General features: G+C 43.6%; 2 protein-coding genes across 12 annotated transcripts in view; both read left to right on the forward strand.

The window, feature by feature from the left end:
- Positions 1-11671, forward strand: part of C2H3orf33 (chromosome 2 C3orf33 homolog) — a 52006-nt gene extending 40335 nt beyond the window's left edge. For 2 of the 5 annotated variants that reach the window (XM_003894926.5, XM_031663638.1), the window contains exon 5: positions 508-1790. In XM_003894926.5, the coding sequence (XP_003894975.1) occupies positions 508-906 (399 nt within the window). In that variant the 3' untranslated portion in view covers positions 907-1790. Of the gene's footprint in view, positions 1-507; positions 1791-6049; positions 6247-11586 lie in introns of those variants that run through there. The other 3 variants (XR_644002.4, XM_009201487.4, XM_017955774.3) reach the window with 3 other exon arrangements.
- PLCH1 (phospholipase C eta 1) overlaps positions 11605-24159 on the forward strand; it is a 264401-nt gene continuing 251846 nt past the window's right edge. For 6 of the 7 annotated variants that reach the window (XM_017955767.3, XM_031663635.1, XM_031663637.1 and 3 more), the window contains exon 1: positions 18154-20913. The gene's annotated coding sequence lies outside the window, so the exon portion shown is untranslated. Of the gene's footprint in view, positions 11685-18153; positions 20914-24159 lie in introns of those variants that run through there. The other variant, XM_017955766.3, reaches the window with a different exon arrangement.

A 24159-nucleotide genomic window follows, 5' to 3' on the forward strand; every position in this document is an offset into this window, starting at 1 on the left:
GTCTTTTAAAAGTGTATTTACTTGCCAGTGCTGTCCAAAACACTGGAATTCTGAACCTCATTGAACAGTTCAGTGATGATTCAGTTCATTTTGCATTTGACCACTACTTTCAGTTTAGTTTCTCTTCGTCTCTTAGTTTCTTTTGCTGGTCCTGCTGTCACTCTGCCTATCCTGTGCATCCCACCTCCCCTCCATAGAACCACCGATAGACCAAAAACACATTTTTCGTACTTTATTGCTTCCTCACCACTTTGGGTGAGGAGAACAGTGAGTCTGTGGAGAATTCAATGGTATAAAAGAGTTAACTGATTTTGAGAAAGGGTCTCTTCTAGTAATAAAAATCCTTGGATTTAGCAAGAGCTGTTTTGGGGGAGCCTTGGGGACCATTTTTGCCTTTTCTTTGGAGGACTAAAATTGTTGAATGACTGATTTTTAAGGTAAATAAGATGTGATGGGTTTAACAACAATTATCTTAAATAATTGGTTTGTATTATTTTTAAATTCAAGGGTGGATATTTCAGCGTGAATCTGAATGAAGAAATTTTGAGAAGAGGTCTTGGCAAAACTGTTCTTGTTAAAGGGCTTAAATATGATTCTAAAATCTATTGGAGAGTTCACAGAAACTTACTTAAAGCTGAATTAACAGCCTTAAAAAAAGGAGAAGGAATATGGAAAGAAGACTCTGAAAAAGAAAGTTATTTGGAAAAATTAAAAGATTCCTGGAGAATATGGAAAAAGGACAGTTTTCTAAAAACAACAGGATCAGATTTCAACTTGAAAAAAGAAAGTTATTATGACAAACTTAGAAGGACTTATGAAATATGGAAAGACAACATGAACAACTACTCCTTAATACTGAAGTTCAAAGAACTTATAAGTCGCATACACTTTCGTAGAAAAGGGTGAAACAGTCAAGAGATCTAGAGGTAACCTTCTCCAAAGAGTAAATATGTAAATATATGGACATTTTTCATTGACTCAAAATGGGAGTTTTGCCAAATGATCAAAGTGTTAGTCTAATGGTATTTAAATATTAAAAAGAGATGATTATTATAATGTCAGAATTAATTTAAACAAATTATAATTAATATGATTTTAGGAAAGATGAAATACTTTATGAGAAGTTACCAGGCTGAATGATTTATATATATAGCGCTACTATGTGAAGAGAAAGTTTAACTCTTCACCACTATGTTGTTTTTAGTTATTTTGGGCAGCTATATTGAATTTTTTGTTTCTTTGTTTTGACACGAGGTTTCGCTCTTGTTGCCCAGGCTAGAGTGCAGTGGCGTGATCTCGGCTCACTGCAACCTCCTGTTTCCTGGGTTCAAGTGATTCTCCTGCCTCAGCCTCCCAAGTAGCGGGGATTACAGGCATGCGCCACCATGCCCAGCTAATTTTGTATTTTTAGTAGAGACGGGGTTTCTCCATGTTGGTCAGGCTGGTCTTGAACTCCCGACCTCAGATGATCTGCCCACCTCGGCCTCCCAAAGGGCTAGGATTACAGGCATGAGCTACCGAGCCCAGATTTTTTTGTTTTAACACGGAGTTTTGCTCTTGTCACCCAGGCTGCAGTGCAGTGGCGTGATCTTGGCTCACTGCAACCTCTGCCTCCTGGGTTCAAGTGATTCTTCTGCCTCAGCCACCCAAGTACCTGGGACTACAGGAGCTCACCATGAAGGCTGGCTAATTTTTGTATTGCCATATTGAATTTTTGTTTAAAGAAGATACATGTTTATTTTTCCAGTTTTATTACCTTTCACTATAATAAAGGAATTCTTTATGCTTTATGTGCAAAGTAGCTTTTTTCTCCTAACTGCTTTCTAATTGCTTGTGAATTTGGGGGCAGGGTCTCTTAGATCATTCCTTGTAATAAAGAATGGCTAATTTCTAACTGTTGTTAGATGAGGGGGCTAATCCAGAGGACAAAAACAATGTACTAGCTGGGCATGGTGGCTCAAGCCTGTAATCCCAGCACTTTGGGAGGCTGAGGTGGACGGATCACTTGAGGTCAGGAGTTCGAGACCAACGACCAGCCTGGCTAATATGGTGAAACCCCCGTCTCTACTAAAAATACAAAATTAGCCAGATGTGGTGGCTCACACCTGTAATCTCACGTACTTGGGAGGCTGAGGCAGGAGAATCGCTTCAACCTGGGAGGTGGAGGTTGCAGTGAGCCCAGATCACACCACTGCACTCCTGCCTGGGTGACAGAGCGAGACTCCGTTTCAAAAACAAAACAAACAAAAAAACAATGTACTGAGGATGGCAGCACAGAGGATAGAAAAAACTGAGATGCCTGACATTGTTGAGTCCTTGACGTAGCCAATACTTGAACTGCCCTGCTTCCCAATTTCTTGTTATTTGAGATAGCAATTAAAAAACTTGCTGATAAAATCATCTTGACAGTGTAAGCTTCTTTTTTTTTTTTTATTTTTTGAGACGGAGTCTCGCTCTGTCGCCCAGGCTGGAGTGCAGTGGTGCGATCTTGGCTCACTGCAAGCTCCGCCTCCCGGGTTCACGCCATTCTCCTGCCTCAGCCTCCTGAGTAGCTGGGACTACAGGCGCCCGCCACCTCGCCCGGCTAGTTTTTTGTATTTTTTAGTAGAGACGGGGTTTCACCGTGTTCGCCAGGATGGTCTCGATTTCCTGACCTCGTGATCCGCCCCTCTCGGCCTCCCAAAGTGCTGGGATTACAGGCTTGAGCCACCGCGCCCGGCCGACAGTGTAAGCTTCTTTCGCCAGGCCAGCAGTAATGCACTCACATCCACAAAGTCTATACAAGTTTTTTTTTTTTAATGGTTTATGATACCAAGAAAATTCAGACTTATCATCTAGTCCAGATAGTTGACTCCTGTTAGAATTAATAGCACAGAATGAGAAGTATACTGCTGCTGCTGCCTGACTCTTTTTTTTTTGAGGTGGAGTCTTGCCCTGTCGCCAGACTGGAGTGCAGGGTTCACTGCAACCTCTGCCTTCCCAAGTTCAAGCAATTCTCCTGCCTCAGCCTCCCGAGTAGCTGGGACTACAGGCACACGCCACCACGCCCAGCTAATTTTTACATTTTTAGTAGAGATAGGGTTTCGCCATGTTGGCCAGGATGGTCTCGATCTCTTGACCTCGTGATCCGCCGGCCTCAGCCTCCCAAAGTGCTGGGATTACAGGTGTGAGCCACTGCGCCCGACCCTGACTCCTTCTTAGAACATAAGAAAATGGATTCTGCATCCTTTAGAAATTAAACATTCATTTTCAGTGAGGTCCCAAATGTTCCAAAGATTTTATGTGTGAATGTGTTTTATTTCATAACCTTTCTTTGGGATAGGATAGGAAGTCACATCCTAGTTTTTATTTCCTGGTTTCTATGCCTCAATAGCTTTTTGTTTTAAGGGGATGTTTTATTTTTATTTACAGGGAAGTTAACGGAGTATATTTAAACTAGTTTTGTGGCAAGCTCTTGAGCCTTTTTCTTTTCCAGCTTGACATTGTGAATTACAGAATTTGGACCTAAGTCATTGTCTTCTAGTGATGTCAGATTGTATCATAGTTATCACTGTAGTTAGTTCTGATGGCCTCTACCAGCTCAGCCAGCATACAACTATCTTTCCAGTTAAGCCGTATGAAAGTGAGACTGATGTAGGTCATCCTGTGACTTGATCTAACCTTTCCCTTGATGATGTAGTAGGGAACCCTGATTTTATGAACAAGATGAGCAATGAGAAATGCAGATCAAGGGGTCTCCTCTCATGTGCGGTCACTGTTGCTGTCTATTCTTGTTCTCCACTTAGACGGTGGCAGTTTTCACACTTACGTGAAAATCATATGGTTCTTGGGTGGAGAATTTCCATTGACTGGCAGCTTTTTTCTGGGCCTGCATTCACTTTTTCAGCCTGTCTCTGGTCAGTATCATAGAGCAGCTTGTTGGATAACCCAAGCACAAGCTGAACCGGGTAATTTTAGAAAAGCTAGATCTTTTGTCACTGGGATGGTTATAACAGGGCCATCTGAAAAAGTAAAAAGTCCCTATTAGGCTGGATATCAGACCAAAGCCCATACTCTTTGCCTTTCTTACATAGAGGATTTACTACTTTTTGGTCTTGTTGGGGCTCAGAACATGACACCCCAAAATGTGGCACCTTGGCATACTGAGTATTTTAAGTTGAAGGAAATTGAGAACACTGCAGAAGCAGGAAGGTCACTCTCTGACCTTCTGCCACCTTTCTTTCCTGAAGCAGGCCATAAAATAATTATCTGACCTGCCTCTCTTGAAAGTAGGTCAGAAGACCCTTATATCAGAGGGAGTCTTCTCTATCCCCAGAGGCCAAGAAAAATCTGATCAAATCGGCCTTACTCCCCCAAGTTTATTTATTTTTGTTTTCGAGATGGGGTATTGCTCTGTCACCCAGGCTGGCGTGCAATGGCGTGATCTTGGCTTACTGCAACCTCTGCCACCGGGGTTCAAGCGATTCTCCTGCCTCAGCCTCCCAAATAACTGGGATTACAGGCGTGTACCACCACACCTGGCTAATTTTTGTATGTTTAGTAGAGACAGGGTTTTGCCATGTTGGCCAGGCTGGTCTCGAACTCCTAATCTCAGGTGATCCACCTGCCTCTGCCTCCCAAAGTCCTGGGATTACAGCTGTGAGCCTCTGTGCCCAGCCAGCTCCCCCGAGTTTAATACCATTAGGTCGTACCCATTTGTCCTCTGCATGATCGTCCATTAATATACATAGTTTTCCCTGGGTTTTTGAGTCTTCATTTCTGATGGCTCTTATGTCATATAAAATTTATATTAAATAAATTTTTATAGGTTTTTCTCTTGTTAATCTGTCTTTTATGAGGGATGTCAGTCTGAATCTTGCAATGAGTGAGGAAAAGATACTATGATTTTCCCCTACAATCTTGTCTTTAAAAAAACAGGATCCATGGCCACTCTATTTTCCTTTCGGCCTTCTTTTCTTTTGGTACTTTGGGTACCTAGACTTCCTTGCTTTTAAAATATTTTTCTATCAAATGAATTTGGTTCTTTGTTTCTAAAGGATTGGATTTTTTGGTTCTTTTCAGTCTCTTCTTAATTTACGTTTCCTTTTTTGGGGTTTTTCATTTTCTATTCATACTTTTTCTTTTTTTTTCTTTCTTTTTTTTTTTTTTGAGATGGAGTCTTGCTCTGTTGCCCAGACTGGAGTGCAGTGGCACAATCTCGGATCACTGCAACCCCCGCCTCCTGGGTTCACTCCATTCTCCTGCCTCAGCCTCCTGAGTAGCTGGGACTATAGGCGCTCGCCACTACGCCCGGCTAATTTTTTGTATTCTTTAGTAGAGACAGGGTTTCACTGTGTTAGCCAGGATGGTCTCGATCTCCTGACCTCATGATCCACCCACCTCGGCCTCCCAAAGTGCTGGGATTACAGGCATGAGCCACCGCGCTCGGCATACTTTTTCTGTTTTTCTTGAGGTGAAGTCTCGCTCTGTCACCCATGCAGGAGTGCAGTGGCATGATCTCGGCTCACTGCAACCTCCATCTCCTCGGTTCAAGTGATTCTCCTGCCTCAACCTCCTGAGCAGCTGGGATTACAGGTGTGTGCCACCACACCTGGCTAATTTTTTTATTTTTAGCAGAGATGGGGTTTCGCCATGTTGGCCAGGCTGGTCTTGAACTCCTAATCTCAGGCAATCTGCCCACCTCAGCCTCCCAAAATGCTGTGGTTACAGGCATGAGCCACTGTGCCTAGCTGGAAACACATGTACTCTTCCACTAAGTGATGGGAATGTCAGCTCTTATCCAGGCACTTCCTCTCTCTTGCCTCACTTCTCAAATCATGCCTCTTTCTTCTTGTCTCAGAAAAATGAAATGCTGGCAGGTCCAGTAGCTTAGCAAATTTCAGGAGGGACAATCATGATTTCCCAGGATAGCTGGATATGTAATACCCTCAGCCTTGTAAAAAGAGAAGGGAAGTGTTAATGTCAAATCTCCTCCCCCATTTGAACGGGAAAGGGAAAGGATGGTTGCTGCTCTGTAGACTCTAACTTTTCCACTCCTCCTTACTCCCAGACCTCTTCTCTTAGCTGGGACTTGTGAAACCTAAATCAGCTTGACTTCTCCCACTACTGGGAAGTCTGGGGATACTGCTGCCTGAAATACCGTCTTCTTAAAACTTGACTCAAAGGAAAATTAGAGCCATGGATCCCAACAGTGCTGCTGTTACGCCTGCTATATCTGGTAACTCCTGGAGTCCAGTAGAGATCCCGGTCAGTACCTCACACCAACCTAATACGCTTGCAAACCTGCTTTTAGAGAATTAACTGCACCGGGCACGGTGGCTCATGCCTGTAATCCCAGCACTTTGGGAGGCTGAGGCAGGCAGATCACTTGAGGCTAGGAGTTCGAGACCAGCCTCGCCAACATGGTAAAACCCTGTCTCTAATAAAAATACAAAAATTAGCCAGGTGTGGTGGCAGGTGCCTGTAGTCCCAGCTACTCGGGAGGCTGAGGCAGAGAATTGCTTAAACCCAGGAGGCGGAGGTGGCAATGAGCTGAGATCGTGCCACTGCACTCCAGCCTGGGTGATGGAGCAAGACTCCATCTCAAAAAAAGAATTAACTGCACTTGAGGCAGGCAGATAATGTTATGCAAGAGTTTTATCTTCTTCTGAATTGCTCCAGCATCATTTGGCTCCTCAACAATGTAAGGACTGCATCTTTGAGCTATAAGACCCTCCCTTGGGTAATTAAACTCTATGTGCTGTCAAGGGGCATGTTGTTGACACAGTTTGTCCCCAGTCCAGTGTTACATGTGCTAGCTACCATTTGTTAAAGTAGGCAGATAGCCAGAAATGAGCAGACAAGGGAGCTCCTCTGAGAAAAATCCTGGAGATGCTGCCCACTAATAATCAGCACTGCCCACTCACAGTCAGCAAAAACAAAACAAAACAACAAAAAAACAAAACCCAGCGGCTACACTGGCTACTTCTGGCCTTATGGTTGGTCTCCTGCATTCCTAAAGGGTACGTATAAGGCCCAAGCCAGAGATACCATGGTAGAAACTTTCCCTGCTGATGAGCATGTGCACTCCTCCAAAAATTCACCCTAGAGTAGCCTTTTGCTCATTATAATAGTAAAAAACACTCCCCTGGGTGGAGATTTTAAATGCTAATGAGACATGTGACATGTGTACTGGCATGTACAACCACAGAGCGTGCACGCCCAAAGAGACTTCCTGAAACATCTTGCGAGTAACATTCCCCTCACGCCCCTTTCTGAATAATCATGCAATATTCTCATAAAGAGAATCCTCCAGCACTAGCTGCTGCTGGCTTTTTTTTTGAGACAGAGTCTTGCCTCTGTCGCTCAGGCTGGAGTGCGGTGGTGCGATCTTGGTTCCCTGCAAACTCTGCCTGCTGGGTTCAAGTGATTCTCCTGCATCAGCCTCCCGAGTACCTGGGACCACAGGCACACACCATCACACCTAGCTACATTTTTGCATTTTTAGTAGAGACAGGGTTTCACCATGTTTGCCAGGCTGGTGTTGAACTCCTGACCTCAAGTGATCCACCTGCCTTGGCCTCCCAAAGTGCTGGGATTACAGGTATAAGCCACCGCACCTGGCCTGCTGCTGATTTCTTATTTCACCATGTACTGTCTCTTTACTTAAATGTTACTACTACTGTTTTTCCAGCTGGAGCAACCTACAGCTGTTTTTCACTCCTCTCTAGGAATGTACTTTATCTTCCTTCAATAAACTCTGCTACTTAACCCTTGCTGTGCATCTCTTGGCTGAATTATTTCTTCCAAGTTAGACTAGAACTGAGAATTCCTGCACCTCCTGCTAACACATTGACATAAAGAGGCTACGTGGTTCAAGAAGCCAAGAAACAGCAGTGTTCTAGACGTTCAGGGTACCAACAGAAACAGTATTGCTTAGCCGTCATTAAAAGATATGACAGGGCTAGGCGCAGTGGCTCACGCCTGTAATCGCAGCACTTTGGGAGGCCGAGGTGGGCAGATCACTTGAGGTCAGGAGTTCCAGACCAGCCTGGCCAACATGATGAAACCCCATATCTACTAAAAATAAAAAAATTAACTGGGCGTGGTGGTGGGCGCCTGTAGTCCGAGCTACTCCAGAGGCTGAGGCAGAAGAATTGCTTGAACCCAGGAGGCGGAGTTTGCCGTGAGCTGAGATGGCGCCACTGCTCTCCAGCCTGGTGACAGAGTGAGTCTCCTTCTCAAAAAAGAAAAAAGAAATGACAGCTATACTAAGGGAGTGGCTACACTGCTGGGATAGTTGAGGAGGAGCTGGTTTCCTAGGAGATGCTTCTTCATGATATGGAGCTTCTCTAAAGTCACTACCAAGGCAGCTATTTCTTTTTCTTTTCTTTTTCTTTTTCTTTTTTTTTTGAGATGGAGTTTCACTCTTGTTGTCCAGGCTGGAGTGCAATGGCACGATCTCAGCTCACCTCAACCTCTGCCTCCCGGGTTCAAGCAATTCTCCTGCCTCAGCCTCCCAAGTAGCTGGGATTACAGGCATGTGCCACCATGCCTAGCTAATTTGGTATTTTTAGTTTCAGAGAAGGGGTTTCTTCATGTTGGTCAGGCTGGTCTCTAACTCCGAACCTCAGGTGATCCACCTACCTTGGTTTCCCGAAGTCCTGGGATTACAGGCATAAGCCACTGCACCCAGCCACCGAGGCAGCTATTTCTAGGAAGGCAAATCACAGGGAGAAAGTAATACAAATTTATTAATATGAAAAGGCTGAAGAAGATAAAAAACTCAAGATTAATATTAAAATGGTTAAGGCCAGGCGCAGTGGCTCATGCCTATAATCCTAACACTTTGGGAGGTCAAGGTGGGTGGATCACCTGAGGTCAGGAGTTTGAGACCACCCTGACCAACATGGTGAAACTCTGTTTCTACTAAAAATATAAAAATTAGCCAGATGTGGTAGCGGGCACCTGTAATCCCACCTACTCAGGAAACTGAGGCAGGAAAATCGCTTGAACTGGGGAGGTGGAGGTTGTAGTGAGCTGAAATTGTGCCACTGTACTCCAGCCTGGGTGAAAGGGTAAGACTCTGTTTAAAAACAACTAAACAAATAAAAAATTAAAATTTTTTGTTTTAAAATTTTAAAACACCTGCCAGGCGAGGTGGTTCACCGCTATAATCCCAGCACTCTGGGAGGCTGAGGTGGGCAGATCACCTAAGGTCAGGAGTTCGAGACCAGCCTGGCCAACATGGCAAAACCTTGTCTCTACTAAAAATACAAAAATGACCCGGGCGTGGTGGTGGGCACCTGCAATCCCAATTACTCGTGAGGCTGAGACAGGAGAATTGCTTGAACCTGGGAGGCGGAGGTTGCAGTGAGCTGATTGTTGTGCCACTGCACTCCAGCCTGGGCGATAGAGCGAGACTTTGTGTTAAAAAAATAAAATAAAATAGGTTAAGAACAGAAATTTAACAGTAAAATAGTAAAAATGCTTTTTAAATGAACAAACTATACTTTCTTTTTCAAGGTGGCAATTTGAACTCATTCTTTTAACTTGCATTCCTCCCATTAAAATTACATCAAACTATTAAATATTATAATTTGAAAATGATATTAATGATGGAAAATCAGGAAAGGTATCATTAATTAGCTAGATATTTTAATATTTTGCAAATTATGATGAGGTGGTATGGTACTGAGATACTGATGACTTGAGTTCATTATTATACTTAAAGAAAAAAGGTAGGCTTTATCTAGTAAGTAAGTGGGTAGGATTACCCAATTACAATCCAAAAAGCCCATCCCCTTGTTTGGGATCTCTGAGAGTTACTCCCTTTTGGTCAGGTCTAGAGGTAGTTCCTCATGATCTGGAAGCCTTAGTTCAAATGTCAATGCATCCACTATATAATGCGAGGGAAAACAGAATTCAGTGGTCCACAACTATGTCTTGTCCTGCCAGAGAGGAATAATGATAGCTCCTGGTTCTAGTTGTGTGTGTTTCTTGGTCATATCATCTGGGTGCCTCAGTTCTGTTCTCTGTAAGATCATCCTTATCCTCCATGGCCTCTTCAAAAATAGCCATTGGAGGCCAGGCGTGGTGGCTCACGCCTGTAATCCCAGCACTTTGGGAGGCTGAGGTGGGCGGATCACAAGGTCAGGAGATCGAGACCATCCTGGCTAACATGGTGAAACCCTGTCTCTACTGAAAATACAAAAAATTAGCTGGGAGTGGTGGTGGGCACCTGTAGTCCCAGCTACTCTGGAGGCTGAGGCAGGAGAATGGCATGAACCCGGGAGGCAGAGCTTGCAGTAAGCCGAGATTGTGCCACTGCACTCCAGCCTGGGCGACAGAGTCAGACTCTGTCTCAAAAAAAAAAAAAAAAAAAATTGCTATTGGAGCAGATCCACCTTTTGAGATCTGGACACCTCTTTCTATTGATCTGGGTTGAGAAACCCAGGGATGGCTAAAGGGTTGAGAATCACAGGACTTTATTCTTCCAGAGACTTAATCTTATATGGTTATGAGATTTACCAATTTACTAGGCAGGATGGAGGTCTTTGGGGATCTTTTGATCTCACTTGGTTCTGTTCTGAGTATTACTGCTTTGCTTCTTGTTCATTTTTTTTTTTTTTTTTTTTTTTTTTTTGAGGCCAGTCTCAGCTCCTGTCACAGACTGGAGTGCAGTGGCGGATCTCAGCTCACTGCAAGCTCCGCCTCCCGAGTTTACGCTATTCTCCTGCACCTCAGCCTCGGTAGCTGGGACTACAGAGGCGCCCGCCACTTGCCCGGCTAGTTTTTGTATTTTTTAGTAGAGACGGGGTTTCACCGTGTTCGCCAGGATGGTCTCGATCTCCTGACCTTGTGATCCGCCCGTCTCGGCCTCCCAAAGTGCTAGGATTACAGGCTTGAGCCACCGCGCCCGGCCTCTTGTTCATTTTTAATGAACACATTGGAACATTGTTTTTCTTTTTTTTTTTTGAGACAGGGTCTTGCTCTGTTGCCCAAGCTGGAGTACAGTGGCATGATCTCAATGCACTGCAAGCTCTGCCTCCAGGGCTCAAGTGTTCCTCCCACCTCAGCCTCCTGAATAGGTGAGACTACAGGTGCGCACCAGCACCACTATGTCCAGCTAATTTTTTTGTGTTTTTTGTAGACACGGGTTTCACCATGTTGTCCAGGCTGAATTTGAACTCTTGGGCTTGAGTGATCTGCTGGCCTTGGCCTCCTAAAATGTTGGGATTACAGGGTGAGCTACCGTACCTGGCCAACCACTGTTTTTCTTTCTTTTTTTATTTTTTTTGAGACAGAGTCTTGCTCTGATGCCCAGGCTGGAGTGCAGTGGCACGATCTCAGCTCACTGCAACCTCCGCCTTCTGGGTTCAAGCAATTCTCCTGCCTCAGCCTCCCGAGTAGCTGGTACTACAGACGCGCACCACCACGCCTGGCTAATTTTTTTCTGTATTTTTAGTAGAGACAGGGTTTCAACATATTGGCCAGGCTGGTCTTGAACCCCTGTCCTCATGGTCTGCCCGCCTCAGCCTCCCAAAGTGCTGGGAATTACAGGCATGAGCCACTGCACCCGGCCTAAACACTGTTTTTCATTTGTAGGCTCTGCCTATTAGTGAGATGTGAAATCAATTAAAAAAGAAAAAGATAAAGGAACAGAACAGGATAAAATATATCAGAATGCATTGAAAATAGCAAAGGTAAGTATTGTTAATTTTTTGTTATAAATGTATTTGAATGTATGCACTCGTTTGCAATGCAAAAATATGACATTATTGGTTACTAAAAGTCAGTACCAAGGATCTCATTTTCTAGCACACTCTTTGGAAGAAACCTGATTATCCTTTCCTTCCTTTCCTTTCCTTCCTTTCCTTCCTTTCTTTCTTTTCTTTCTTTTCTTTCTTTCTTTTCTCTTTCTTCTTTTTTTAGACAGAATCTTGCTCTGTCACCCAGGCTGGAGTGCAGTGGTGCAGTCTTGACTCACTGCAACCTCTGCCTCCTGGGTTCAAGCCATTCTCTTCCCTCAGCCTTCCTAGTAGCTGGAACCACAGGTGCACGCCACCATACCCAGCTAATTTTTAAATTTTTAATAGAGACAGGGTTTCACCATGTTGGCCAGGCTTGTCTCGAACTCCTGACCTCATTTGCCTACCTCGGGTTCCCAAAGTACTGGGCTTACAGGCGTGAGCAACCACACCCGGCCAGCCTGATTATTTCTATAACTCAAGTGAAGACAGTGAGTAATTCAGACAGAAATAAGGTTTTTAAAAAATTGAGGCATTAGGATCATTACTTCTATTTTCTGCTTCGTTTTGGTTATCAAAACACTTTATTTCTGTGTAACTAGCAATGAAATTGAGGAATTAGCACCCTCTTCTGTTCTGCAGCACTGTACATATATCTATTTTAGCACTCGTTATTTATATTGTAAATATTTATTTACATGCCTCTCTAGTCCAAGGTACAGTAGACTTTATAATTCAAATACTGAATTTTGGATCATTTCTGCTCCTTCCACAGCAGGATTTGGCCCTGTTTCTTGCTCATATAGGGAACTCCGTAAATATTTGTTAAATAAATGAATGAAAGAATAAATGAGTGGGCCATCACAGTGTTGCCTTGTCATTTTGACCAGGACCTTTTTTTTTTTTCAGTCAGAATTTTCCCCATGCATCCCATGAGCCTACACCATGAAGATTAATTTGCTGAAGTGATCTGAGAGAACATTTTGTAAACTTGTCAAGTTTGAAAAGGGAGACATTTATTTTGGACAAAGCAAGCCATCTTAATATGTAGCTAGTTTAATTATGCAAATAAGTGAAACAAAAACTAAATACAAATTTTAAGGTGTAGTTTTTCCTTTTGCTCTGTTTATACAGAGAAATCTAACCATTTGTTTTCTGCTTAAAAATAAACAGATGTGGGAGGCCGAGGCGGGTGGATCACGAGGTCAGGAGATCGAGACTATCCTGGCTAACATGGTGAAACCCTGTCTCTACTAAAAATACAAAAAACCAGCCGGGCGTGGTGGCGGGCGCCTGTAGTCTCAGCTACTTGGGAGGCTGAGGCGGGAGAATGGCGTGAACCCGGGAGGCGGAGCTTGCAGTGAGCCGAGATCACGCCACTGCACTCCAGCCTGGGTGACACAGCGAGACTCCGTCAAAAAAAAAAAAAAAAAAAAAAAAAACAGATGTTAGTAAAAGAGACTGCACACCCCACTAGAATTCCAAATGGTAGGGAAGAAGAGTTTTCCTTGTGGTGTAAATTGCCTCCCCCCTCCAACGCCCCCATCTTTCAAAACTTTAGAATTTGTACTGTAACTCTTTCACCAGTGTCTTTCCTCATTTTCTCTCTACAATTATTCAGTTTGCTTGTCTTTCTAAGCATTTGTTCAATGTCTATAAAAATGGTACTTCAGGCCGGGCGCGGTGGCTCAAGCCTGTAATCCCAGCACTTTGGGAGGCCGAGACGGGTGGATCACGAGGTCAGGAGATCGAGACCATCCTGGCGAACACGGTGAAACCCCGTCTCTACTAAAAAAATACAAAAAAACTAGCTGGGCGAGGTGGTGGGCGCCTGTAGTCCCAGCTACTCGGGAGGCTGAGGCAGGAGAATGGCGTAAACCCGAGAGGCGGAGCTTGCAGTGAGCTGAGATCCGGCCACTGCACTCCAGCCTGGGCGACAGAGCGAGACTCCGTCTAAAAAAAAAAAAAAAAAAAAAAAAAAGTACTTCAGATTCTTTTAATTATATTGTTGAATTCTACAGAATCTTTTAATGATAGTATTGGAGGGGGAGCCCAGTATATTCCATGACGGAAATCTGTAGCCTCAAAGTTTCAGTATTACTTCTAAGGCTGAATAAAGAAACTTCAATTAAAGGTCTGTCTTGGTGAGCAAGCCTTGACCATCTTGAAAGTTGCAGATATTGGCTCTGTGGGAGGTCTTTCTGGAAACAACATGCACAGAGCTGAGTTGTGAAGCTCTTAGGAAGGAGGAAAAGGGGGCACTTCCTTCTCTGACACTATTGTTTCCTCCAACTACTTCGTTCCCCTTCCCACCGCAGGAGAAATAAACAATCAAACACGTTGGAGAAAAACAGAAAATGGGGAAAGTTCACTTTAGCACACTTACTGCCTTTTAAAAAGTGTTCACCCTATCTTGAGAACTAAAATCTCCCGAGAAGTATAACTGAGGTTAAGAAAATCTTAGTTGAATAAAATTAACTTAGGCGCAGCTATGCTACTTTACCTTCACCCAGCATTCACAGGATGAAGTATTTTGCCAAGGTAGTGAAGTGGGGACCTAGTATTTAGAATTCTGATATGTAGTCCAGGCTCATTCCTAAGTTTAACAATTTAAATCATGTTTTCTCCTTATTTGTATGGTGAAATGTGCATTTGCTTATAATATTTTTGACCTTTCCAGATAAAATGGGAAAATAGTTATATAGGCTTGTTATAGAAAAAATATAAATAGCTGCCATTTAAAAATAAATCATTAAAATAAGTTATAGTCTGTTGGTAAATGAAGAATCAGAGTTTAGCCTTAAAAAGTTATTTTCCAGCAGAACACCTGTAGTTCCAGCTACTCAGGAAGCTGAGGCAGGAGGATCCCTTGAGCCCAGCAGTTAGAGCAGTTAAGAATCCAGCCTGGGCAACATAGTGAGACCCCAGTCTCTAAAAAAACATTATTTAAAAAAAAACATTATTTTCAGTTGGATGCTCATGCCTGTAATCCCAGTACTTTGGAAGGCCAAGGCGGTTGGATCACCTGAGGTCAGGAGTTTGAGACCAGCCTGACCAACATGGCGAAACCTCGTCTCTACTAAAAAACACAAAAATTAGCTGGGCATGGTGGTGGGTGCCTGTAATCCCAGCTACTCTGGAGGCTGAGGCAGGAGAATCGCTTGAGCCTGGGAGGCAGAGATTGCAGTGAACTGAGATCACGCCACTGCACTCCAGTCTGGGCGACAGAGCAAGACTCTGTCTCAAAAATAAACAAAAAACAAAACAAAAAAACATTATTTTCCTCTGTATGCCAAAACATTTCCATTTGTAGACTTCATTCATATTTAAAAACTTTCAGCCGGGCACAGTGGCTCAGGCCTGTAATCCCAGCACTTTGGGAGGTCGAGGTGAGCACATCACCTGAGGTCAGGAGTTCACCTGGCCAACATGGTGAAACCCCATTTCTACTAAAAATACAAAATTAGCCAGGCGTGGTGGCACCTGCCTGTAATCCCAGCTACTTGGGAGGCTGAGGCAGGAGAATCACTTGAACCCAGGAGGGCGAGGTTGCAGTGAGCTGAGATCGTGCAACTGCACTCCAGCCTCGGCAACGAGAGTGAAACTCCGTCACACACACACACACAATAATAAGTAAATAAATAAAAAGTTTAAATAGGTTTCAAATATTAACAGTAAAGACATATTTGAGAACTCATTTTGTACCAGGCATTTTGCTAAGGGCTTTGCATGCACTGGTCTTATATAATTTACCATAAGAGGCATGTATTTCTTTCAGTAACCAACATCATAGTACTGCAAAAATGTGTTAGTTTATGAATTCAAGTATTTCAGAGAATCTCCATATTCCTGGATAAAGTTGCCAAAATATTAATAATTGTTGAAACACAGTGACTAGTACATAGGGTTTTACTATACTATTCTACTTTTGTGTATGTATAAACACTTCCATGATAAAAAGTGAAAAACACAAAAGAAAACAATTCTTTCAGAGATCAGCTATCCTGGTTGTGTTCCTTCCTCCCCATCTCCACCTCCTGTCAGTTGGCCCCACATGGGGACACATGCTTCTTCAGCTGGGGAGGGAAAGATTGGCAGCACTTACAGTTGGCCATTACTACTCCTCTCCCCTCAGTCTCCCGTGATGGATTTAGGACATTTCGCTTCTGATCTACTCTGTAGATTAAGTAATATATATATAAATCAGCATAAAGGTATTTCTTCCTTTGGCAGCAGGTTTAAGAGAGGGCGCCCTAGGGAACATCTATTCTTTTTTTTTTTTTTTTTTTTTGAGACGGAGTCTCGCTCTGTCACCCAGGCTGGAGTGCAGCGGCACAATCTTTGCTCACTGCAACCTCCACCTCCTGGGTTCAAGCAATTCTCTGCCGCAGCCTCCCGAGTAGCTGGGATTACAGGTGGCTGCCACCACACCTGGCTAATTTTTGTATTTTTAGTAGAGACGGGGTTTTACCATGTTGGCCAGGCTGATCTCGAACTCCTGACCTCGTCATCCACCCGCCTCAGCCTCCCAGAGTGCTGGTATTACAGGTGTGAGCCATCGTGCCCAGCCCACATCTATTCTTTTTATTTGCTAGAATCTCTTCCTGCCTTCACTTGGTAGAACCAGCCCCTTTCATCTTGGGAACAAATCCTCTCTGGTTCCAGGTAGTTCTGATGGGCTGCTATTTATAATATCCCACCTTCCTGGCTATAAGGGTGTGTGTATAATCAGGGTCTGGCCACACATACACTCTACTTATTGTTGTCCACAGTAATTGACCTATGGATGGATACATGACCTAAGTCAGGTCAGTTCAAATCCTTTCCTACCCTCTTATTTACAGATGGTAAAAGCAAAATGGCCTCTCTAGCTGAGACAATTGAAACCTGGAGCTGTCTCTAGCCATGTTCTCCCCACCCCCAGGTTGTACAGAAAGCTCATATGGAATAGGAGAGAACAGGATCAAAATACTGAGAAAAGCAGAGAGAGGGAAATAGTAGGAGAAAAGGTGAAAGTGTGAGAGTGACAAAAATTGCTTGCTTTGCCAAACATTAGTCATGCTTCTGAGCCTTCTCCTGGGCCCATATATGCATTTTCTTGTAAAACTCAGTTTTAGTAAGGAGTTCTGCTAAGTCAGTTTAGCAAGAACCCCCAGTCTCCATATCTGATCACCCTCAATAGATCCTTCATCCTCCACTGTCCCCCAGGTCATGTCTGATCACCCTGGCCTGTGTTCAGCAAGAATCCAGTTAGGTCGGTTTAGCTGGAGTCCCTCATATCCCTGATGTTTCCTCTTAGTGATTTGTCATCCAGCAACCCCATCTGCTCTTTGTCTATAACTTCCCAGCTGCCTATGCTGTATTCCCAGCTGCCTATGAGCTCCGTGCAGTAGTCCCTGTGTCGATTTCAGTGGCCTTCCTCACCATGCTTTAACATTGAATAATTTTTTCTTTAACAAGAGAAATGCTGATTCTGAATTGCTAGACTCCCATCGTTTCTGAAGTCCTTATCCTTCCCCCATCGTAAAGTGGGAGTCAATACATCAGCTTTTTACTCAAGCTGGTTTGATAAGGGGTTTTGTTATTTGTACCTAAAGGCCGTGACCAATTCATAGAGTAGGGCCATAAAGACAGGTACTACGCTCTACTTCAGGAGTGCTATCTATATTCCAGCTAAGGCTAACCACCTAGAGCAGTGCCTGGCACATGGCAAGTACTGAAGAAATATGTGTTGAAAGAGGAATGCCTCCTTCTTGATAAGCTTTTTTTGGTCAATGGTTTTCTTAACTTGGTGCATTGATTAAAATACGGAATATTTATCTCCTTTCCTCTCTTGCTCATGGATATAACTCAAGATGGTTGCTGTTTAAATTTGAACACCTTAAATACGTGGCTCTTTTTGCAACTGGAAGCGCAATTTTTGTGCAGCTAGAAAAATCTTTTTCCAACACAGAAATTTCCAGTGCAGTTTTCTAAGAAACCCCCTGCGATATGCAGCGCATTGGGCTCACCACAAGGCACATCAATCATTTTACCGTGTATCAGGCACCTCTTCCAGGATTTTCTGTGATCCTGGTGTCAGTGCACATTCTGTATCAAGGCAGAGATGATATGTAGAAATCTGGCAGCTATTTAGAAGGGAGGCTGGGCCGCGGTGTGCCAGTATAATTAATGAGAGTCATCACTCAGGAAATGAGGAGGGTGGGGGTTGGGAAGGATGCCTTTCGCCATTCAATGGCATTTAAGAAAAATTGATGCTTTCTTAGCACTTTTAATGCTGGGAGGACATTAAGTCAAAGGATCACAGCAAAGGATTTTTTGTAACTACTGTACAGATGGATGTCCCTGTGCTTGAAGAGGCAGAGCTAATTCAACCCCAGACTTTTCAGCCAGGCGGATTTCAACCTTGTATTGAGCTACCAGCAGGAGTTCTTTATACTTGGAAAAGTGGTAAATCCTTACTAAAAGATCATAGCTTGCATGACCAAGAGATCATCTAGAAAAGGTACTTTATTACCATGTAGGATGTTTGTCTTACCTGCCCAAAGAAGTTTTAATGTAGGTCTCATTTTCTCCAGTTCCCCTTTAACCAGTGAAAGAGGAGGGCATTATTTGTTTTGTTTTTCTATTTATTCTTCGGTAACCATGGAAGAGTTTGTGTAACCTAGAGAGGCTGCTTATTACCCACTTTCTAATCCCTGTGTTATTATTCCATACTCTGATTGTCACAAGCAGGAAAAATAGTTCTGTCCTGCTTCTAAAAACTTAGCAATGTAACAAATTTTCTTGTTTTTAGTGATGTTCTCCAATTAATTAATTAATTGTTTTAGTGATTTTTCTCTGATAAATAATGTTAAAAATACTTGGAGAGAAAAGCTACATTAAAAGATTATGGATGTATAAATATCCTAAACATTTAAGAACATGCATAATTATGATTCATATCAACTTCAGAATTATTACCTTTGGAAAGGGGTGGGGGTAACGAGTCAGGAGTTGGGGTTTAGCTGTATCTGTAATACTTTGTTTAAAAAAGAAAGGGTTGGGGGAGCAGGAGTATTACATGGTGTATGTCCTGTTTTTGGTAGGTTTGAAATACCACACAATTAAAAAATTTGAAAGTTTACAAAATTATGGGAGTTGATTAAAACTATCAAAATAAAGTGCACAGCAAACAAGTGCTCTTATTAGAAACTTTGTGTCTGAGTTTATTTCAACATGTGCATCTGCATTTTTTCAGACTCAAGAAAGACAAACACCGGAGGTTAGGGGGTGAACTGCTGCTGTTGAGGGATTATCTTGGTGTTTTTTTTTTTTTTTTTTTTTTTTGGCTTTTCTATTCACCATGGAGATTACCAGCAAAATAAATCTCCAACAAGCATGTTTACAAAATAAAAAGCAGTTTGGAGGCAGAGGGTTAATGACTTAATTTCTTATAAATTGAGGCTTATGTATGGGCATGTAAAAAAAACAAAAACAAAAGTAAATTTGGGGAGGTTTCTTTCTATAGAGGCAAAGAACGTTTTACCTATATTTTTTTCCAAATTGATTTCTTCCTGGTACTATTGGGAGGAAGAAATTCAAGTGGGTATTCTGGTAGCTTTTTTCTTTTTTCTAAGAGTCTAGGATTGTTTTCAGGATAAAGTTTCTTCTTGCCCATGGTGCTTTGCTGTGACATTGTAATTGCCTCTGTTGAATTGAATAATACAAATGGGTTGTTTCTATGGTATCGGCTAAGTGGGATGAAAAGGTGAAACCCTAGATCTTGTGCTGAGAGGTCACAGTGCTACCACCCTCCACACTAACTGTCTGTCAAAGCGGACAGGCAGCCAAGGCCCGGAGCTCCAATCTCAGGCACTCATTTGTAATTTACTCATTTGTAACTTCCTGGGCAAATTCACGCATGAAAAAAGAAAATGACTTTAGTTTATGTTGTCACTAAGCCCAGAAAATCCCTGCCAACCCCATGCTGCCAGCTTTCCTAGGACATTCTTATTGGAGGATTATTTTAAACTGAAAGGTGAGTGAAGAGCTGCGTCCCCACTCCTTCCCAGCCAGGCTTTGAACTAACAATAGGGCAGGTTGAATGAAGGCTGATAAATGTAAATCCTGGAATCCAGAAGCCGGATCACACTGCGGCAGTCTAGACCAGTGGAGGTTCCCGCATCCGCCCCTAGCTGGTCACTCATCCTGTCAGTGCGTTCAGTAGATTTCATCGTTTCATCTACACTTGAGTGCCTGCTCTGTGCAAGCTTTCCTCTGCCACCGCCGTCTTCTTACTCCCGGCAGGTTGCCCGCTTGAGTCAACCAGCTACTAAACGGATCTAAGTGAGTAAGTGTCCTGTGAATGCCAAGGAGTAGCATTTCCAAATGAAGAGACTGGGAATAAATAAAAGCAAAGTGTTATCATCTACACTCTCAATTTTAGTTGCACTTCACTCAAAGTGGATCTCTTTAATTTGCAGCATTGACAGATGCTATGTTCTTAGAATTTTTTTTTTTTTTTTTTTTTTTAAAGGAGGTAAGACGGGCATTTCAGAACACCTTTTACTTTGGTGCAAGTTGCACGCAGTTCCCATTCCCTGCCCCTTCACCTCCAACTTTGTTTCTCCAACTCCTTTACCCGCCCACCACCGAGGCCCTCCAGCTACAGCCCCAAACTGAGTATCAAGGGGTTACCCTGGGTTTGGAAACTTTTGAAACTTGCAGGGGGTGGGGGGTAGGTAAAAGGGTCTCATTGCCAATGCTTCTGGCCCTTGCCAAGCGGGGAGCCCCGCAGAAGAGTGTAAGCCAAGGATTCCAGGTGCAGCCCTGGGGTTCCGTACACCTATCCCGCCCGGGCCAGCGGAGGCAGCGGGCGCTCCAGTCCGCTCTTCCCAACTCCAGTTCCTGATTTCCTCGGAAGCTGCGGGGCCGAGAGGGAGTGGGGCTCCTGTGTGAGTGTGAGGATTTGAATGAGAAAGCAGGTTGTGGCGGCGGCACCCTGCTCTTCCCCGCTCTTCTGGGGCTTCTGCTGGCTAGTGGGGAGAAGTGCTCTTCTAGGGGGGCTTTTCTGGCCCTTGGCAGGGCTTTGGAGTTGGAGTCACAGGGGCCAATAACTCATCACCCCAGCACTTCGGAGGTGGCTCCCTGTGCCACGGACTCCGAGGAGTCCTTCATCTACTGAACACTCAAAGCTGAGGAGGTCAGTGCTTTCGGGGGAAGGGGAGGGGGGCGCGGGAGAGAAGAGGGTGTGCAGGAAAAAGAGGACTGGTACGCCAGTCCGATGAGCGAGTGAGCAGGTGGCCCGAGTTCCTCTCTCGGCAGCCACAGCCTGGACACGCCTCTTTAGGACTGTGTGAGTGCTGTGCGTGGGGCTCCTCCAACCCCCCGTGCGGGGAACTGGCCACGGCTGCTCTTAGGGGTCCCATAATTCAGAAGGATGTGGGGGTGTATGTGTGTCCGCTAAAGAATGTAACTCTCGGGTCCCTTGCGGTGGTGGTGGGTGGCATTTCGTCTGGTGGAACGTCCAGCATCGTTGCAGGATGCTTCACCCTCATGCGGGGTCCCGGGACCCTCTCTCTGATCGCCAGACGCCGCCAGGAGAGCAGGTCCGCGTTTCCCAGCAAGGGAAGTGCAGCGTCGGTTACACTTGGGGAGTCTCACAGCTTTTCCTGCGACCGGTGACCCTGCTCAGGACCCTCTTAGAGAAGACTAGGTGTGCTCAGCGCGAGGAGGATATACTCCATTGCCCTTTCCTGGGAAGAACGAGGAGCGCCCGAGCGGCGCGGGGTGGTGGAGGCAAACCCCTGCCCACGGCGGCGCGCTCTGCGCCTGCGCGGCGTTTCCTTGGCGACTGAGCAGTGGGTCCGAGACGCCACCCCGCGCGCCCCTAAGCCCAGTTCCCTGTTGAGCATCTGCGACATCCTCTCCCCTCCTTCCTGAGGCGTTTTCTATTTGTTTCCGTCTGCGAATCAATTTGTGATCACATTATGACGTTGAGAGTTCAGCATTAAAGCAATAACCAACTAAAAAAAAAAACAAAACAAAAACCAACTTTTCCCTTCCCTTGTTACCATTTTGATCACGGACAGAAGAAAATGGTGAGAGATTAGTTATTAGGGCAGCAACTGAAATCCCCCTCTATCCCGAAAAGTGGAGACGAATAAAACATTTACTTCCTGGTAAGGAGTTAAAAAATTCAGTAAAGTGATTGTTCTCGAGCGTTACAAGGACAAATCTGTGCCTCCTAACCCAAGTGAAGAGCAGGGCTTGTACAACCCAGCAGCACCCATGTCCTGTTTATTGGCATGTTTATGACAAGGAGATGCGCTGCGAAAGGGACCAGAGTATAATGCCAATGAAAAGAAACAAAGGCTTTCCCAGAAGAGGCGGTTGTTTTTTTCAGTTGCCTCAGCGTTTTGGTCACCTTTGGGGTTAAAATCTTCTGCAGAGAATGCTTCAAGAAGCGTTAACAGAAGCCAGTTTTCTCAAGCTGTCTGTTGAGAGTAATTTTCTTTTTCTTTTTTTCTTTTTTGAGACAGAGTCTGGCTCTCTCGCCCAGGCTGGAGTGCAGTGCAACCTCGGCTCACTGCAACCTCCGCCTCCTGGGTTCAAGCGATTCTCCTGCCTCAGCTTCCCGAATAGCTGGGATTACAGGCATGCACCACCATGCCCAGCTAATTTTTGTATTTTTAGTAGAGACGGGGTTTCACCACATTGGCCAGGCTGGTCTTGAACTCCTGACCTCAGGTAATCCACCCACTTCGTCCTCTCAAAAGTGCTGGGATTACAGGCGTGAGCCACTGTGCCTGGAAGACAAGAATAATTTTTAGTTTCATAAAACTGTGAATCTTGACAGCCCTCTCCCCTCTTTTAAATCCCATTTGTTTACATACAGCCTAGCATTTGGCAAAAGTACACATCTTAAGGGGGTATGTAGAAGGAGCGGTAGCTTCTTGCTTATCTTTCTTAAACTGCATCAATATTTGGCAGTATGGTTGGTACCTAGTTGCTATTAAACATTGGTTAGAATTAATATAACTGCTAATACAAATTTAAAATGGAGTTAACTCTTCTTGGCATAAAGTGTGGCATAAAATACCTTGGGTGAAGTAATACGTGAGTACTGTCTTGCTACATACCAGTTTCAAGCAATTTGTTTTCAAGAATAGCAAGTGTTTATTTGTGGTAGATGTTTTAAGATAATATACTCTCACCATTAGCAAATGAAATCAATGTACCGCTTTTCAAATGATTGGCGAGTAACATGCTGTTAAAGTTCTCTCCCATCTCATTTGTCATAAATGCTTAACATTGTGCAATCCATCTAGCTTAAATGTTTGAAAATAAGTCCAACTGAGTTTCTCCCCTTTTCTCTTGTTTAGAAAAATAGAAAAACTCTTCATTTTCAGGTTCAGATACTTTGTGACCCTATGTGGTGGCTTGTAACTGGCTCCAATTCCCTAATTCTCAGTGACATGTGTTTTTGCTGGTTCCAGGAGGTAAACTGCAGTTTTAACAGATCATGGGATAATGAGACTGGGAGTACCTGGGGGAGGCAGGGGAGAGGCAATGGGAAGGAGACAAAGAGAGGGAAGATTGATGGGCAGAGCGAGGATTTATAGTGGCACCAGATTCGTAATAAAATCTGTTTAAAGTTATTGCTTCCGTTTGATATATTTTCCCACATTATCAACTTCAATTAAATTTATTTTAAAAATCAGTCTTCCAGATAAAGGGATAGTATTATAAACACAGAATATGATAAAAGTGCTTCTTGTTAGGGTGCCATAATGTAAAACACTGAGAAAATTCTTAATGAAATGTTTTTTACTTAATTTATTCATGTAGTCAACAAATGTTTATTGAGAACGTGTTATATATAAGGCAAGATGAATAAATCCAGATTTCTGTTCTGAATGAACTAAGAGCTGTGAGTCCTGAAATAATTCTAACACCACTTCAGATGTTCAGGGTGAAGATACTACCTTTGGTACTCTTAAGGAGAATGATTGATTTGGTGCTAATCACTCAGACTTGCAGATTCAGAAGCAAAAGCTGAAACTTTGAGTAATTTAGATAAGGCTGTATATCTAGGATAGGAAGCATTATGTGCACCTATTTGCTTACATTTTTGTAGTACAAACTCTACTCTAAAACTTGTACTCTTGGCAAGTGCAGCACTTAGTTCAGAAGAAACAGAAACCCTGTAATTCTCAAGTTTCTTAGATGAAGATAAGGTGAATGATTCAGTAATCCTTTGTTCTGGCTCTGTGTTTCATGACATAATGAACCTTCTGCAGCTCCCTTCTAAGAATGTTGGTCTGCATGCCCGAAGGATCATAACTATTTTTCCCTGAACAAAACAAACAAACAAAAAAACCAAAAAACAAAAAATGAGAGGGGATATAAAATTATGATAGAAGGATAAAAGGAATACAATAGAGTA

This window comes from Papio anubis, chromosome 2 (genome assembly GCF_008728515.1).
Source record: "Papio anubis isolate 15944 chromosome 2, Panubis1.0, whole genome shotgun sequence".
NCBI lineage: Eukaryota > Metazoa > Chordata > Mammalia > Primates > Cercopithecidae > Papio > Papio anubis.